The following is an 18,978-nucleotide window of genomic DNA, read 5'->3' as shown; positions in this document are numbered from 1 at the left end:
CACCCAGATACAACATCGGTGCCACATACACTTTCAGAAGATAAGGTACAAGCTAGAGAACAAGCACCAATCGCTGACTAGAACCGCCATTGAACAACATGCTCGCCCAGAGAGCCATGGTCGTTGCACCTCCATACCACCCCTCGTAGCTACGCCGCTCCGCTGTCACCCTCCATCTGAGGGTCAGGCCAACGGAGTGGGGACTAAAAATGGTAGAAGGTGCGCAAACCAGGACTCACGGGACACGAAGATCCCCCTTGAAGCTGATAGTAACACCTTTCATAGCACATCCGGGCTCCACCCACTGCCATCCAATGCTGTACAAGGGGAGGAAGCCTCGTAGGGGAATGACAGAAGAGATGGAAACACCACCCGGCATAAGATTTGATGACACCATCAACAAGAGGAGCGTCGACGGAGTAGAGGCGCCAAATGGAGGCACTTGCCAAGCCACGATGCAAGCCAACAACCTGTATCAGCAGTTCCAAAAGAATGTGCGCAGAAGGAGAACAAACAAAGCACTCGGTATCGCCAGGAGCACAGGGGCATTGTGAACAGCGGCATGAGGGGATCTTCCAAAGCGATGCCTTCACCAAGGGAAATACGTCGAACCGACGCCGTCATAGCTAGATAGGAAGATCGGAATGGGTTTTCACCCGAAATCCCTCATAATCGAACTTGGCATAGGGGATCTACGGCGGCGCCTCCAGGAAGGAATGTGAAGCCCGTGGACATCACCGCTGCCGGCACCGGTATTACACCGGGCAAAGCTTTCGCCCAACACCCATCAATCACCAAGTCACACCGACAGCAACAAGATTTGACATATGCAGTGTCAGTTATCTGTGTTGGTCATTAGTTCTGTAGGCCTTAGCCACTGTAAACTTCTTATTAGTCAGCGTTCAAAGTTTTGTAAATACAGGTAGTTAGCAAGTGGAGTCACCTGGTTCTGGTTTGTGCGAATAACTTGAAGATGTCTGCTGGCTCTGCTATGTTTCAATTAAGTTTTTCTTCCTCCAGGTCCACTGGTGCTATGTTTCTTGTATTAATAAGCACCCTCGTAGTTTTTATGGAAGATAAAAGGGGGTCATGAATATTGCATAACTGGTTATTTTCCTTATATTCTGCTTAGTCGAAGAAGAGGGGTCTCTCATTGGAGGAAAAAAGGGAGCAAATGCTTCAAATATTTTACGAGAGTCAAGACTTCTATCTGGTGAACTCTTCTGTCAGAATTCGTTATCTTTCCTCAATGTTGTCATCAGGGTTATTAAAACGATAAAACAACGAAATGAATAGAGGGTAGATTTTAACGAAACGATGGACGTTTTATCGTTTAAACGGATGTTTTAACATTTAAACGTCGATTTCACAAGAACATTTTCTCGTGAAAACGTCGTTTTCACAACGTTTAAACGTCATTTTAATAACCAGGGTTGTCATATTTAATATCTGCAACGAATAATTACTTTCCTTCATATGGGTTCTGTTCTTTCTCATGCTAATCTGGAAGTGTGTAAATGCGCCAATAGCTATTCACCATTTTCTTCTGCTTGTGTATTATACAGTATAGTGCAGATGGCTGAATAAACAAATCTAATGGGCATGCCAAGTGTGAATGAAACTACAACAGTTTTCACAGTTCCTTAATCTATTGATTTTAACTTGTTTAGCTGGTGCAACTTTGCTTCCTTCGAATTTACTGGAATCGGAATCTTCATCATAATACAACAACAACAACATAGTCTTTTTTCCCAAGCAAGTTGGGGTAGGCTATTATATTAGTATATTATGAATCTTCATCATAATAACTTGTCGTGGTGCTGCAAACCACAGCCGGGTGGCGGAAGGCACCCGCCTAAGCCCAGAGGCTGTGTACTCAGGGGTTAGCTAGTCCTAGTTCGATCTTGCTCAAGAACACGATGAACACAGCGGGATTAGAGTGGTTCGGGCCGCCGGAGCGTAATACCCTACGTCCACTGTGTGTTGTATTGCCTTGTCTCGAGAGAGTTCACGAGAGCTTGTGTGTCTGGACAGCCTGTTTTGTACAGCGAGTGCCTCCCTTTTATATCTCAAGGGGGCGCGTACATGGCCGTTGGGACCCCGACAGGTGGGCCCAACGATGAAGTACAAGATAACGTACTGTTCATAATTATGGCGTCGCAGGCGAAGGAGATCCCTCTCCTGGATTCCATGCCTGCTCCCGGAATCCTCCGTCCGGCGTGTCTAGGCGCTGTCTTGTCGGAGCGGCGCCAGGCATAGCTAGTGGCGTTGCCTGCCACGTAGCTGAACGGGCCGCGTAGCTTGCAGCGTAGGAGGCATGATGGAAAAGTGTCGTGCCGTCGTATCCAATTAATGCGGCAGACGGGCTCTGCGCGGGCGCGGCACAGGTGGCTACACTGTGTACCTTGGTAATACGCAGTGCACAGTGAGGCCTGACAAAGGCTGTCCCGCGTGCCGCGGCGACAGAGCACGCCTCAACTATCTGCATTAAATGCGGTGGGCGCGCGAGTCTTCCAGCGAAAGACTTGCGCACGAGTCCGCGCCCGTGCCTCCAGGTCACGTGGTGGCTCCGGACCCCCACGCGGTAAGGGAGGTCCGGATGGACGCAGGAGGTCCCGGACCCCTATGGGGGGTCCGCGGCCTCGGCTGTCAGCCCGGAGTTTTCCTTCCTTAGGGACAAGTGGCGTCTCCGGACCCATCCCCAGGCGGAGGACGGGTCCGGGGCCATTGGCTTGGTGAGGAAAGAGCCTGACCCATGGGGCCTGGCTACTCCGTCCTTTGCGCGCAGTTACGGATAACTATGCGGGTCCTGTCTTGCCGCAGTAAGAATGGGTATCCCTATTACAGGGTACCGACAGTGGCCCCCGGGCCCACCTTGGGGGAGGTACGAACCCGCAGGTGGGGCCACTACTGAGATTTGGCTCTGCATAGCTTGAAGCTTCTTACTGCAGGGGCCTTGACCGGCTTTGACCATCCGTTGGGTTGTTTGCTGCCTCATCACATCGCAACGGCTTACTGACTCATGGCCCCCATGCACACGACGCTCGGCATTTTTGCGGCCGGAGTAAATGGTACATTTACCACCGGCGCAGTTCCCGAAAAGCTCGGCCACGCCAGCATTTAATACGCGCACGTCAGCTCAGTTTCCGCCTTGCTTCGCGCGTGGGCGACGGTTCAGATCCCGCCTTTTCACACCTTTGTTGGTTACCCGCCCTCCCTGACAGATGGGCCTGGGCCCCCTTGTCAGGGACTGAGCGGTTAACACCAGGTGCGGGCGTCACATGGGTTCCAGCGACGGTTCCGGGGCGCGCCGGTTGAGTCAGGCTTTATAACGGGGCGAACCGTATACCGCGGTTACTTTCCCGCATTCGCCTTCTTCCTTCCAACCTTTGCGCCCCTTTGCCTTCGAGCTTTCCTTGCCCCTTGCTCCCCCACGCAGGCTACTCCTCACCTCCACAGAGAGATGGCATCCCTTGCTCATCCCCGCCGTTTCCAGTCCAAGGAGGAGTTGAACACGGTGCGCCGCTTGCTTGGGTGGAGTGCTCAGGATACCGGCTGGGGGGTCCGAGCAGGCTCGGTTCCCCTTGGTAACCTCCGCGCCGGGGAGTTTGTGCTATTCACCTCGCACATCTCCACCGGCGTGGGGCTACCAATCTCTTCGTTCCTGCTACTGCTGCTGGAAGACTTCGGCCTCCAACTTCAGCACCTGACGCCCCACTCCCTCCTCCTGACGTCCATCTTCGTGCATTTATGCGAGATGTTCGTGGGAGTGTGGCCCTGCGTCATCCTCTTCCGCTACTTCTTCGTCCTGGTGAGGTCCGGAAGGAGCAAGGACGAAGTGGGGGGGTACTACTTCCAGATGAGGAGTGACCTGCCGACACCTTACATTCCCGGCCTTACTGGCGGGAAGTGGGAGGAGTGGCGCAGGGATTGGGTGATCGCCACCACCGAAGCCAACGAGCGCCTCGCCCTGCCGACCGAGGGACCTGCCACCGACCGTGGATCCTGGAGGGCCAAGCCATCCCTGCAGCCGGAATTCGACTCTATGCTGGGCAAGATCAGGTCGCTGGCGGAGAGCGGCCTCACCTCATGGCACGTGCTCGGAGATTTCCTGAAGCGCCAGATCGCCCCCCTGAAGCAGCGCCCGCGCCCCGCTTGGAGCTTCACCGGCCTCAACGACTGCAGCAGGACCCACCACGGAGAGGGGAGCGATCTGACACTAGAAGCGTTGGAGGTCCTGGTGCGGGCTGTGACGGGGGACGCCTTCATCCCGGAGAACCTGATCCTCCCCCAGGGTATTGTCCCCCTCTGCGAGGACTCCGCGAGGGTGGTGGTGCTGGCTACCCTGCCAACTCTTGACGACGGGGGGCTGGCCCCACGCCAGACCGGAGGCGATCCGAACCGTGGGCTCCGGATCCCTGGCGCATTCGGGAATCAAGCTACGCTGAGCACCGCGGGGTCCGGGCCTATGATGAAGGGGAAGCAGGCTTTGGCCAGTAGCACCGCCACAGCCGGTTCCAGCCAGGTGCGGGGCAGCTCTGGCACATCGTCAGGAGACACAGGCTGGCGCAGGTTACTCAGGGGCGACGGGACCCCGGTCACGGAGCCCGCCGCGAAGCGTCAGAGGACCGCTGATGGCGCGGGCCAGGGTAGCTCCCGGGCCGCCGGCCCTCGCGGGTCCTCCGAGGCGACTGCGCCGCCACCATCGCTGCCGAGAGATACCTCCCGCCGGCAGCAACAGCAGCCACAGGAGCAGCAGCAACAGCAGGAGCAAACGTCGAGCCTCCGAGGACGCTGGGTACCCGGCACTTCTGGGTTAGTGTTATCCCGCTCTCTTCCATTGTGCCAGGAGCTCTACTTTTTGCTGAAGGCTTCTCCACTTTGTTGTCAGGGCTCCTCGCCCCAGCAGTTCTTCTACCATCGCCGGCTCGTCGGCCAGTGCCCAGGCGACCGGGACCTCTGCGACGACAGCGGGAGCGACGGCGGGAGCGGGAACCCCAGGTGCAGCGACCTCTGCTAGCCCGGTGGTGCCTGATGCAATGGCGACGGGCGCAGCGGATGTAGCGGCAGCGGCGGCGGCTAGCCCGGTGCTGGACGCAGCCGCGCCCGACACAACGGCGGCGGAGGCGCCGGAGCTGGGCGCAGCCGCGCCCGACGCAGCGGGGGCGCCGGAGCTGGGCGCAGCCGCACCTGATACGGCGGCGGCGGGGGCGCCGGTGCTAGGCACAGCCGCTGCGGGCACAACGTTTACTGAAGCCCCGATATCTATACCGGAAGCTCCCACCTCTAGCTCCGGTCCTGTTGCAGAGGAGGAGTTGGAGGTGGTCTTCGGCAGGCAGCTCCTGTAGCTCCAACCCCCGGAGGAGGAAGCGACTCCCTTTCCCCAGGTGCTGATCTAGGTCTGGCGGTCGATAGAGGAGGCAACCTCTTCCGCCGAGGCGGCCTTCTGGCGGGAGTGGTCTGCCCTGGAGAGCGAACGCCAGCGCCTCTCCGACTAGCACACCCGCCTGGAAGCGCACACGAAGGAGAAAGCCTCCCGTGCTGCAGAAGCCCGGTCAAAGCTCAAAGCCGACCAAGAGGCCTACCGAGCCAACCTTCTGAAGGTGTTCAACCGGGAGCTTGCAGTATCGAGCCGGGAGAAGGCGCTGGCCCAGCAGGAGGAGACCTTCGCCCTGGAGGTTGTTAGCTTTGCGGCTCAGCGGTCCGACCTCGAGAGTCGGCTTGCTGCCCAGCAGTCCGAGCTTCAGACCCGCAGCCAGGGTCTCGACATCCGCAGGCAGGAGCTGGACGAGCTCTCTGGGACCCTGGCTGGATGGCAGAAATAGCTGGAGGAGAGGGCCAGCAAGCTGGCCGCTGCCGAGGCGGAGCTGGAGGAGGACCGGAAGTCCCTCTCCAAGTGGGAGTCCCACGCCACTGGCATAGAGAAAGAACTTGGGCGTCAGCAGGACTCCCTCAAGAAGCTGAAGGAGTGGTCGGAGAAGAGGAAGGCCGAGCTCGAGGAGAGGTCCCGCGAGGTGGAAGTGGCCAAGGCGGCTCTGGACTCTCGGATGCAAGAGGCGGTCCAGGAGGCGGTCCGGAAGCACCAGGAGGACCAGCGCGTGGGGGCCCAGTGGATCGCTGGCTAGGCGGCTGAAGCGAGCCTAGCACTGGTGCCACTTGGAATGAGCCCAATCCAGGTGGCGGAGCCGCCAGCTTCGATAGCTGACGCCCTCCCAGTGCTGAGTTCTGCTTCGGATAGGCTTCGACGTCTAGAGCTGGTCCTTGCTGGTCAGCTCGAAGCCGAGGGTCGCGAGTTGATCCGGATGGTGGCGGAGCACATCCTGACCTGCCTCTGGAGCCACGACCCGGCCATCTCGCTAATGCCCGTGGTCGATGGTCCTGTCGCGGAGACGGAGGCTGCCGCTCGGGACAGCATGCAGGAGGTCGTCGACTTCGTTGCCGCCTATTTCAAGCGGGAGCCTGCAGACCCTTGAGCTAGGCTTTATATCTTTTGTGTTATGTAACAAACCTTGTACTAGTTGAAATTTTTGGAATAGAAGAAAACTTCAACTTAGCTGTTTGTCAGTTGCTGATTTGCAGTATGCAGTGTAATAGCCCAGTGTTACTGAGCGCTAATCATGAGCTTAGATTCGCTAATTAGGAGTTAATCTTGTCGTTAGCGTAAATCGTGTTCGCGCGGTAAACATCGTTTTAGCAGTGTTCGATCGCATTTTTGTCTCTGATCCGAGCTTCATTTTAACTTTCGCCCAAAAGCAAAGTTATAGATTTTCTCGTCCTCTACAACTTTTATTTTGGCCAAATTTCATGTTCCAATGTAAAATTTGGAGTTTTGGACGGTCAAAGTCAGCCAAAAACCACACAAATTCGGTTACTGTGCTCCCGTTTGGTCAGTGCCTCGCCGGCCTTGACATTGGGGTCGCCACGCGTCGGCCGTCGGCGATCCTCGCCTGTCGTGCTCACACACCGTCCTTATCCACGCGGAGTCGTGCTCGTTTTCGCCTCCCCGTTCCCCTTCCTCGCATCGCACGGAGTGCACAGCAGAGCCGAGCAACCCTAGTTGCTGCTCATCGCGCCGGTGCCGATTCCAGCCACCCCCTCGCCGCCGTGCTTCGATTCCCCGCGCCCCAAGCCGCGCGACCTCACCCCGAAGCTCCTTCGTCCCTCCACGAACCCGTTCGCGCCAACCCCGGGCCGAATCGGCCCCTGTGTCACCGACCGCCATTTTTGCTCCGTGCCGAAGCTCTACCTCGCCGTCGAGCTCCCCTCCCCGGCCTCCCTCCGCTCCAATCGAGTCGCCGGTGAGCTTCTCCGCGCGCCCCTCTCCCTTCCCAACCCTATCCCCGCTCGATTCTGCGGCCGCCGGCGCTGGACCACAGCCGCGCCGCCGTGGTCGCCATGGCGCCGCCGCTGCGCCCGCTGTGGGCTGCCTCCACGCGGGTCCCAGCCGTGCGGCCCTGCGCCCCCGCTCCGCCGGGCTCTCCTGGCCGCGACGTGCCCCACCCCCTCGCCGGTCTGCGCTGCCGCCGGCGAGAACGCCGCGCCGCCGCCCATGCCCAGCGCTGTCCCGCGCGCTTCCCGCCCCACCGCGCGTGCGCCCTGGCCGCCCCCTATCTCGCGCCCTGCTCGGCCGCGGGCCCCGCGCTGGCTCCGCGCGCGCGCAGGCGCGCCGCCGGCGTGAGCGGCCGGGCACGCGAGTAGAGCAGGGGAGCTCGCTCCCCCTCCCTCTCTTTATTTCGCTGATGGGTGGGCCCGTGGCTCTAGTTTTTGTTTTCCTTTTTGGTTGATTTGAGTGAAAGTTTGATAATTGCTAGAAAAATACAGGAAAATCCTAAAATTGCAAACCAAATTTTGTTAGGTTTCTAAAATCAAGATCTTCAGTAGAAAAATACTCATGCCTGAAAAATGTCACTTTTGCCCCTGCTTAATTTGTGTTTTGTGTTTAAACTAGTTTATTTAATACCGGGTGTTCCGCTGCTCCAAAAATTGTGAAATTTATTCAGTAGATTAATCTTTGATGTGTAGTCCACTGAAAAAGTTTCAGGTGCATATCCTATGTGCATGTGTGTGGATCTATTAGTGCTTGATTCTTTTCATTTCGATAAATTCTTGTTGCGAGTTAATGTTTCCATGCATGTGTAATCTCAATCAACCAAGCTCATGTTTTGATTCATGCTGCTCTAGAGTTATGCTAATCCTTCGAAGCGAGTTCATAACTTTTGCTTGATAGGAAACACTTCAGGCTAAAAAGGCCTTAGAACCAAAAGCTGCACATCCGTTCTAAACCTTTGCTATCGTAACCCTAGTTGTAAGGTTGCTCTGTAGACGCTTTTGGAGTTTGGTCCATGTCCTTCGTTGTGAGTAGTGCTTTGCATCATTTCTTGAGTCTCATGCATGGTATATTTTTCCTCGTGTAGCCGCTGACACCGAAGTCGCCTACGAGCTGATTGCCGAGCCGATCCAGGAGCCGCAAGCGGGAGAACAGCAGGAGGACGCAGTCGAGCACGCACCCGAAGAAATTATTAACCCTGCTGACTTGCAAGGCAAGCCCCGGAGCATATCCCTTATTTTAATTACTCCATGTTATACTTTAAGTATTGTGCACTTACGTTCAAGGAATTGATTGGAACCATAGATGCATAATCTTGATTACCCAGTGTCCTTACTAGTGTAGGTATCGCTAGCACTGCTAGGCTTAAGTAAACTCGGTAGAAGACGGGTGATTTCCTGTTACCCGCGAGATATAGGGTTGTTACTTCAGCCAGTGTTTTGAGAAATAATGCAATGAGAAGGAAATTGAAGACCGGGCGGAGGGAAAGATGGACGTGGCTATTGAGAAAAGAAAGATGAGTCTCCGCCTGTGTCGATTGAGGACCGTTCCGTTGTTGGCCCTTTGACTGAGGATTGAACAGTACTAACCACATGCCGGAAGTAGGAGGTAGTCGAAACCGGTAAGCTAATTACCTTAATTGCGTCGGAATCTGGGTCTCGACCTGCGGTGCTGGTAGGGTTGACGGATGGTGAAGTAGCCCACAGGTTCACTGGGTGTTCGCACGTGCGGGGCTCATCATCTGGGTGCTTGCGGGCTTGATTCAGACTTCGGGGTAATTATGGGAACAGTTGACGTGTGTGGCCCGACGGGGTTTACGCGTGTCGTGTGAGTTAGGTCCACCTTGCAAGGTTAAATCGGATCGATTCGCCGTGACTCGCGGATATGAGAGCCTTGGTCAATGCGTCGCATCGTAGTAAGAATTGAAAGGACAGAAAGAGAAAAGATGGTTTTATGTGGTGTTCTTGAAAAGATAATATGATTAACCATGTGTGCTCTAGAGAATTAGGCAAACCTAGTTTCTAGCTATCAACACAATTGGAGCTAAAATATTGAAAGTAAGGATCCAGTTTTAGTTGTTTTCAGCAAAATAACCCAGAGCCAAAGAGCTGTGCTTGTCTAGGTATTGGGCTAAGTATACCCATAGACGGGTAAGCCTTGCTGAGTATTAGAATACTCAGGGTTTGGTTGTAACCCTTCTGAGCAGGCTGTATTCTGGAAGACTTCGAGGAAATCGGTGCGTCCTGGAGTGGTCAGCCTCTTCCTCCAGGTTGGACGTTCGAGTGGGTTCCGCCTTCTCCGTGATTGCAGGCAGGTGAGCTTCACATCAGTGGGAAAGATGTGAAGTTCGTCTTTTGGTCATCGACGTTATTTATCATACGGTATTTTGAAGCTTGTTTCAAACCTGTTTGTATTTTCCGCTGCGTTTAAACTCTGTATTCGAAATGTAACTCTGGCTTGTAAAACTTATTTGTAAGTTAATTTGAAGACTTTGTTTAACTCTGGTTGTAAGTTAAGTTTGAAAACCTTGGTTGCTTGTAATCACCTGTGCTCGTCTTTTGGCGAGAGTTCCTGTTGTAACACCCGGTTTATAAAAGGACATAAACCGAGCGATCATATACGTGCCAGGATCAAGTCACACGTATATACAACAGAATGAACAGTATATCATAGCACATATCACGTAAAAAGACATATTAAAGCGAATGCGAATGTTATTTATTACAATAATGACAAAAATGTCTGATACAGCGGAAGCGAAGTACAAAATACGATAAAGCTCTCCGAAGCTGAAGCAGGGCGCCACAGGGACGTCGACTGGGAGACGAACACCTAGAAGTCCTCGTAGTCCTGGTAGCGCTGGACGAACTCCCTCGAGTCGGCAGGAACTGAGCAGCAGTAGCGTAGCCAAGAGGAAAAAAGTAGAGAAGAGGCAAGAGTGAGTACACAACTTGTACTCAACAAGTATAACACAAACTATGAGGCTCTAAGATTGGCTGACTCAACTGCATTAGCTTTTAAGTGTTGGCAAAATTTTATTAAAGCTATTTTCTACGAGTTGATGAATTACCATTAACCCAGTTACATAGTTATTAGTCAAGTTTAATCATGTAACTACTGAGAAACCAAACCAAAACCAAGCCACCAAGGTAACCCCGAGAAGCACCTCCCTCGTCGGAAGGAGATAACTCCACTAATCAAAAGGAGGATCTGGGCCGCTCATAACCGTGAGCACGGCTAGTATACCGGTTTTACACTCTGCAGAGGTTGCACATCTTTACCCACAAGTCGTGAGCTACGCCAGTTGTTCATCACACTTCCTTAGGTGAGATGACTAGCGACTCACTACGAGGCCGTTACAAAGAATCTCGTTGGTAAGGCGTAACCGGGAGAGATAGGTCAACGACGATGGGGCCCACCTCCGGGGGTACAAGTACAGGAGCGCAATCCAAGCACAGACCAAGCCGGAGGAGCAGGGACCATTGAAGCTTACTACTCTTGCCCCGCAGGTAAGTTACTCCAAACCAAAAAGACCTAATTAGTAAGCCAAGTCTATCCCATTCTAGCCTTGTGGTAGCGCTGTTGTCCCAGGTTGTCGCTCTATGAACCGGTCCTTATGGAGAGTGGCCAACCAAGCACTAAGCACCGTGCTGGCCCCCTAAACCATGTTTCTACAAAAAAAACATCTTTTAACGAGACGTGAGCCACTCATCCACACAGAGGGCCACTCTCAGAATTAAGTTCAAGTAAACCATTAATCAAATTAATTAAAAAGGACCAGAGTGTGTTATAGCGCAGCAACCTAGCACAACTAACCAAAATGCAACCCAAAGGTATATTTAAAGGATATAAACTGGCTAGGAAATCCTTATAGGCATATAGAATTAAAATGCAGTATGAAATTGTAGTTAAAGTGATAGGTTGTTCATGTTACACTTGCCTTTCTCGTACTGCTCTGGCTGCTGCTCAAACTGCTCCGAAGACGGCTGCTCCGGGTACTGGTACTGGGGCTCCTCAGATGGATCAACGTCTACTCACGAACACATGGCCAAAACAATGCACGAAAATAAGCATACAAACAAACATTAACAAAAAACTAAGAAACAGTACATCAATACATAAAAGTAGCACACTAAACTATTCTAATACTGTTCTACGCGTTACAACGATCGCGTGGACATAAAGAACGCTAAAAACGGAGCTAAAACGCATTTTCTGGGCTAAAAACAAGTTCTAGGGGCTTATTTGTAAGAAAACAGAAGTTCCAGGGGGCTTTTCTGCTAAAACCGAGGGCTAAAACGTAAATAAAGGTTAAACCCAGGGGCTAGCGCATAAAAACTCAGGGGCTGGACTGCGGGTTTGAAAACTGGAAAAGTCAGGGGCTAAAGCGTAAAAGGAAGGGCATACTTGGAAATACTTTTTACCAGAGATGGACTGCGGGTTGAATCAGAAGAAAGCTAGGGTCTCTTTAGAAAAAGAGCCAGGCCGAATCGTTATGGGTGGCTTGAGGCTGTTGGATCTAGATCTGAGGGCCAGGATTAGACTGGTCCTAGATCTGATCCGGATCGTCCACGCAAGATCGGACGTCTAGGAGTGAGCTGGACCGCGGGTGGCGGCGCTGGGTCGCCGGAGCGCGGCCCCGCGGCGGTGAGCTCGCCGGGGAAAACCAAACCGGCGCTCCCGGGGTCCGCTCGGGGTTTGCTGTGGCCGTGGATCTCCGCCGTGGCGTGCGTGACGCACTGGAGGCCACAGGGAGGCGGCTCGGGGCTGGGAACGGGCCCCTCGACGGCGAGGGCGGCTCGGCGGCCACGGAGCTCGCCGGAGCGCGGTGCCTGGGCGCCTAGAGCGCGCCAGGGTCTACGAGGTCTAGCGCAAAGGGGATCAAGGGGCCCGTGCGGCACTCACCGTGCTCTAGTTTGGAAGGAGACGCGGCGCAGAAGGGTCGACGGCGAGCTCGGCGGCGATGGCGTGGGTGGCGTTCGCGGAGGGGCCGACACAGCGATGCTTCGGGCTCCGGATCTCCTCGGATCAATGCGGGGTTGCGTTGCGAACAAGAACCTGGGGTTAGGACGGGTCAGGGACCACCGGCGGCGAGAAATCGAGCGGGCGGAGCTTCTCACCGGCGACGAGGTCTTGGCGAAAATTCGGCGCGATGGTGGTGGAGATCGGGGCAGCAACCTCGGGGAAAACTCCTAGCAGCCCGGCGGAGCTCCTGGGGTGCTCGGTGAGGGCGGGGAGGTGGTGAAGCGGCGAGTCCGCGGCGGCGCAGGAGCAGAGCTGAGGCGGGCGAGCGGCTAGGGTCTAGAGCGGCGGCTGAGGGGTGGATAGGGTTTCCAGGGGGGTGCGGCTTGGGCGTTTAAAGCAGGGAGGCCGGGGATTGCGGGCGCGGTTGGGGAAGGAAACCCCCGGTGGTTTCGCCGGGGATCTCGGCGGGCCGAGCGCAGCCGTTGCGCAAGGTTGAAGGAGAGCCTGGAGGGTGGGGCCAGCGGGTCAGCGAGAGCGGGGTCGGGCGAGCGGGGCGTGCGCTCTGCGGGCGTGCTTGAGCGGGCTGACAGTGGGTCCGGGGGGTCAGCGGGGTGAGGCAGGGGAGCGTGCTCGCGGGCTAAGGCAGCGGGGCGAGCGGGGATCGCTGGCTGGACTGGGCCGGAGCGGGTGCGGCGTGGGAGCAGGCCGGGGCGCGCGTATGGGCCGGGGTGGGGAGAGGCTGGGCCGCTCGTGAGTGGGCTCGGGGAGAGCCGGTTGGGCCGGGCGAGAGAAGGGAAAGAGGGAGTGGGCCGCGGGTTCGGTTGGGCTAGACTGGGCTTGGGGTTTGGGTTTGAGTTTGGTTTTGGGTTCCTTTTCTAATTCTTCTTCTCTTCTATTTCTAATTCAAACAAAGTTTGAATTCAAATCTAAATTTGAATTCAAACCACACTCAAATAAAAGTATGCACCAGCATGAATGCAACACAAAATTTAACCTTAGATAAAATTTTAATACTTATGGAACAAAGATTAGATTAAATGCAAGCTAAGCAAATTAAATCCTTAGAAAATTAAATAAAGCCAATTTAATTTATTAAAACATACTGAAATTTAAATTAGGGTGTTACACCTGTGCAATCGATCATGGTTAAAACAGGCAGTTTGGGTGTACTGGTGAAGTGCAGTAGCGGAGGTTTAAGTTAAAAGGTTAATTAGTGCACTTGATCAGTATTATTTGGACTATTCTGTGACAGCTGGCATCAGAGCTAATTGCACTGGGGGGTGATTACTTGAGTGCTTAACTGCAAAATTTTTGGGTTTTTCGAAAAGTTGACGCTAGATGCGCTAAGGAATAGGATAGATAGTTCATATGCCCTAATTATGTGTTACAAGTTAGGTGGCATCTAAGTATCTATTCATTCCAGCACTTCCAGCATTTACTTCTCGTTAAACCTTACTTTTGTGCACAACTACTATTCTGTAACGACGCACCTACGCTGAGGTAAGCACGGTGAGCATTCTGATAGTCCTTAGAATAGCCCACGTGTTTCATACGTGCGCAGGTCCCGTATGATGAGCATACGAGGAGGTGATAAGGCTCAATTCAAACGAGCCTGTCGCTATCTGCCGCCTGATATGGAGTGCGGATTTCATACTGTGTGATTGTGATCACGGTCATTTCGTAAGGCAATGTTACGAGATGTAAACCTGTCATGCGGTTGGCCATGACCGTGACCCTTGGGACACGTCTACCCTTGGATGTCCCGTAAGGCGAGTGTACGGGAAGTGAATACGTTGTTATGACGTATGCAGCGCTGCCCATTCAGTGTCGAACATTTGGGTGCCGTCTCTATAGTGGACGGTAATGTATGGGTGAATATGTGGGAAACTGCATATGCGTTACCCATGTGGCGTAGGACACATGGGGGCCGTTCGTGTGTGTTGGCACGAAGGGTCCAGAAATGGATAATTATATCTCTCTTGTTGTCTTGGTTTGTCTGCAGGAACACTAACTTCGTTAAGCGCGTTATGAAATCCTTGATCGTAGGAACGACTAGTATATATAGGGAGAGTACGTAAGTGTGCCACTAGTCGTCTTCGTATACCATATTTGGTACTGGCTTGGGTGAGAAACGATAGAACGTGCATACATCTGGCATATTTGAGTTGGTTGATCGCTTTGTTGTTTGCGGTTGCGTCTCATCAAAAAAGGTTATTTTGATCGCTTCGTAGTTAATAGTTGTACAACCCCGAGTTACCAATCTGTGGTTCAAGTTGAGTATATGAGGTTTCAACCGAAGCAAGTCAGTTTATTTTTTTCCTTGGTGAACCATATCGCAAGGGAAATGATTCATGCTGTGTGTTCATATTAGATATGCACATTCTTTATTTGCATGAATTAGTCCTGATAGCGGAATGGCTAACCAAGGGGTGGTTATTTTGCAGATGGGTGATAACCATGCTGCCAACCCTGAAAATGAGAATCACGGAGCACAACCCCAACCACCTCCTTCCTTGGCTCAAGCTATTGCGGCTCTTATTGCTGACCGCAATGAGCAGACCGAATTGATGAGGCAATTGGTGCAAAACAATGCCGACAGGGGTCGACAAGCACCACAAGCAGAAACTGACTATGTCGGTTTTCTGGCCACCCAACCACCTCTGTTCCACAAGGCAGATGATCCTCTTGAAGCCGATGCATGGATTCGCACCATTGAGGACAAGTTAAGTATCCTCAATTGTACAGAAGTAAACAAAGCCGCCTTTGCAGCGCAACAACTGAGAGGCCCAGCGAAGATATGGTGGGTTAATCACAAGTCTCTACTCCCCGCTGGTGCGCGTCTCACTTGGAATGAGTTTGTGGCAGCATTCAAGGCCCATCATATTCCTACTAGTCTGATGAGAAGGAAGATGGCAGAGTTCTTGGAATTGAAGCAAGGAAACAATACTGTTCTTCAATATGCTCAAACCTTCAACCAGTTAGCTCAGTATGGTGGTTTTCATGTGGATAGTGATGAAAAGAGGCAGGATTGCTTCAGGAGAGGATTGAATACCAAGCTGCAGGACAAACTAGCTCTAACAACCTGTGCCAACTTTACCGAGCTAGTTAATAAGGCTATTACTCAAGAAGATGCTACCTTAGCTCATAAGGCTGACAAAAAGAGGAAGGCACCTGTTGGATCTTCCAGCAGTGCGCCCCACAATTACAAGCTAGTACAAACAGGAAGTCAGCAGGCTCCAAGTCGTCCACCGCAGCAAGGCCGTTGGGACGCTAGGCCGCCACAGCAGCAGCCGTGGGTACCACGTCTCCCAGCGCCACAGCAAGGGCAGAGACCTCCCGCTTCGCAGTTCGTATGCCCCAGCAACTATCCTTGTTATAACTGCGGGCTTTCTGGGCATTTTGCACGTGAATGTCCCATGCCACGCCGACAAGTCAATTATCAGCCTCCTACACCAATTTCAACTTCTAGTACCCAGCATAATAAGAAGAAGACTGTACCTATCAAAACGGGTCGTGTGAACTACACCACATTGGAAGATATTACTGACGGTACTCAAGTGATGACGGGTATGTTCTCCGTTAACCAGCGCCCTGTTGTTGTGTTATTTGATTCCGGAGCATCTCATACTTTTATCAGCGAAGCGTGCGTAGCACGGCTCAACTTGCAAGTAACACACATGAAGAGACCATATATTATTCATGCACCGGGTGCACCGTTAAAAGCCGGTCAATCTGTTCCGGGTGTATCCCTTGACCTAGGTGGGAAAGTTTTCCAAACTGATTTCATTGTTCTTCCAAATCAAGGAATAGATATCATTCTTGGAATGAATTGGATGGAGGAACATCGTGTTATCCTTGATACTTCATCTCGCATTATCCGAATCAATTCTTCCACACATGGCATTTTGAATATTCATCTTTCCCAGCGTGAAATTCCAACCACTATCATATACCATCTTGAGGGGAAGATTCTAGAAGTAATTCCGGTGGTTTGTGAATACCCCGATGTGTTTCCGGAGGACTTGCCAGGCATGTCTCCCGATCGGGATATTGAGTTTGTCATTGAGTTACAGCCCGGCACAGCACCTATATCTCGACGACCATACAGAATGACTCCAAGTGAGTTAGCTGAATTGAAAGTTCAGTTGCAAGAGTTATTAGATAAGGGTTTTATCCGACCCAGTTCTTCACCATGGGGTTGTCCAGCCTTGTTCGTGAAAAAGAAAGATCATGGGTTAAGATTGTGTGTGGACTATCGACCTTTGAATGCGGTCACCATCAAAAACAAATATCCTCTTCCTCGCATTGATATTCTCTTTGATCAATTAGCCGGTGCCAAGTTCTTCTCGAAAATAGATCTTCGATCTGGTTATCATCAAATCAAAATCCGGCCATCAGATATACCAAAAACAGCATTCTCCACTCGTTATGGTCTTTATGAGTATTTGGTTATGTCCTTTGGATTAACCAATGCTCCAGCCTACTTCATGTACCTCATGAATTCGGTATTCATGCCAGAGCTGGATAAATTCGTCGTGTTATTCATTGATGATATCTTAATCTATTCAAAGACGGAAGAAGAACATGCTCAGCATCTTCATATAGTACTCCAGCGTCTCAGGGAACATCAGTTATATGCTAAGCTCAGCAAGTGTGAATTTTGGCTGAAGGAAGTTCCATTTCTAGGTCATGTTATCACGACTGAGGGTATCTCTGTTGATCCCAGTAAAGTACAGGATGTACTTAACTGGAAGGCTCCAACCTCAGTGGCTGAAATCCGAAGTTTCTTAGGGTTAGCGGGTTATTATCGTCGGTTCATACCGGAATTTTCCCGAATTGCTAAACCTATGACTGAACTTCTCAAGAAAGGTACCAAATTCTATTGGAGTGACCAATGTGAGGTAGCTTTCCGGAAGTTAAGAACTCTACTTACTTCAGCACCAATCTTAGCTCAACCAGATACTACAAAGCCATTCGATGTTTATTGTGATGCTTCGGGCACCGGAATTGGCTGTGTTCTGATGCAAGAGAATCGGGTGATTGCTTATGCTTCTCGATCACTCAAGCGTCACGAAGAGAACTATCCCACACATGATCTGGAATTAGCAGCTGTAGTCCATTCTTTGAAGATCTGGCGACATTATCTTCTGGGCACGAAGTGTAACATTTATACAGATCACAAGAGCCTCAAATATCTTTTCACTCAATCTGATCTGAACATGCGTCAAAGACGATGGCTCGAGTTGATTAAAGATTATGAGCTCGAAGTGCACTACCATCCAGGAAAAGCAAATGTGGTTGCTGATGCGTTAAGCCGCAAGGCTCACTGTCATTGCCTCTCTGCTATACCCCTGAGTGAGTCTCTCTGTTTTGAGATGGAAAAGCTGAACTTGAGCATTGTACCCCATGGCACATTGGCTCATCTAGAACTTACTCCTACTCTTCGTGATTTGATCATCGAAGCACAAAAGAAAGATAAAGGAGTAAAGGAAATTCAAAGAAGATTATCAGAAGGAGATCCGAAAGTAAACTGTTTCCACCAAGATAGTGAGAATGTGTTATGGTTCAAGAACCGAATAGTGGTACCTAAGGATTTTGAACTCCGAAAGCAAATTCTTGATGAAGCTCATACTTCCCGACTATCTATCCATCCTGGTAGCAACAAGATGTATCAGGACCTGAAACAACGATTTTGGTGGACTAGGATGAAAAGAGAGGTCGCTAAATATGTGTCCGAGTGTGACATCTGTCGCAGAGTTAAAGCTAGTCATCTCAAGCCAGCAGGAACTCTGCAGCCTTTGAGTATTCCTGAATGGAAATGGGAAGATATTAGTATGGATTTCATAGTCGGATTGCCTCGGACTCAGAAGGGCTAGGACTCTATATGGGTTGTGGTTGATAGACTAACCAAGTCAGCACATTTTATTCCAGTCAGTACTCGTTATTCCACCAAAAGATATGCTGAGTTATACATTGAGCGTATCTTATGCCTGCATGGTATACCCAAGACTATCATCTCTGATCGTGGAAGCCAATTCACTGCTCGCTTTTGGGAACAATTGCATACTTGTTTAGGAACTCGTGTGATTCGCAGCTCTGCTTACCACCCTCAAACAGATGGCCAAACAGAAAGAACCAATCAGATTTTAGAAGATATGCTTCGTGCTTGTGTTTTAGTATATCCACAGAAATGGGATCAATGTTTGCCATTAGCGGAATTTTCTTATAACAATAGCTATCAAGAGAGCATCAAAATGGCACCATTTGAAGCCTTATACGGACGTCGATGTCGAACCCCTTTGAATTGGTCTGAAGCAGGGGAAAGAACTATTTTCGGACCTGACATGGTTCGAGAAGCCGAAGAACAAGTCCGTCTTATTCAAGGAAATTTGAAAATTGCGCAGTCTCGGCAGAAGAGCTACGCTGACAGAAGGACTGATCCACTTGTCTTTAAAGTTGGTGACCATGTATACTTAAAAGTATCACCGCGGAAGGGCATTCAAAGATTTGGAGTAAAAGGAAAACTAGTTCCCCGCTACATTGGTCCATACCCAATCGTGGAGAGATGTGGCCCTGTAGCTTATCGGTTGAATCTTCCAGCAAAATTTTCGGCAATTCATAACATCTTTCATGTGTCACAACTGAAGAAGTGTTTGAGAATTCCAACTGAAGCTATTGATAGTGAC

At 51.6% G+C, this 18,978-nt stretch overlaps 1 protein-coding gene across 1 annotated transcript in view; it reads left to right on the top strand.

Annotated features, from left to right (window-relative positions):
* The first annotated feature begins 347 nt into the window (after window positions 1–347).
* Window positions 348–18,978, top strand: part of LOC120656285 (meiotic nuclear division protein 1 homolog) — a 34,273-nt gene continuing 15,642 nt past the window's right edge. The window contains exons 1-2 of the mRNA XM_039934332.1: window positions 348–494; window positions 1,133–1,213. Of these exons, the coding sequence (XP_039790266.1) occupies window positions 348–494; window positions 1,133–1,213 (228 nt within the window). The remainder of the gene's footprint in view (window positions 495–1,132; window positions 1,214–18,978) is intronic.

Source organism: Panicum virgatum, chromosome 1K (genome assembly GCF_016808335.1).
Source record: "Panicum virgatum strain AP13 chromosome 1K, P.virgatum_v5, whole genome shotgun sequence".
NCBI classification, from domain to species: domain Eukaryota; kingdom Viridiplantae; phylum Streptophyta; class Magnoliopsida; order Poales; family Poaceae; genus Panicum; species Panicum virgatum.
This window is presented reverse-complemented; position numbering and strand designations above follow the sequence as displayed.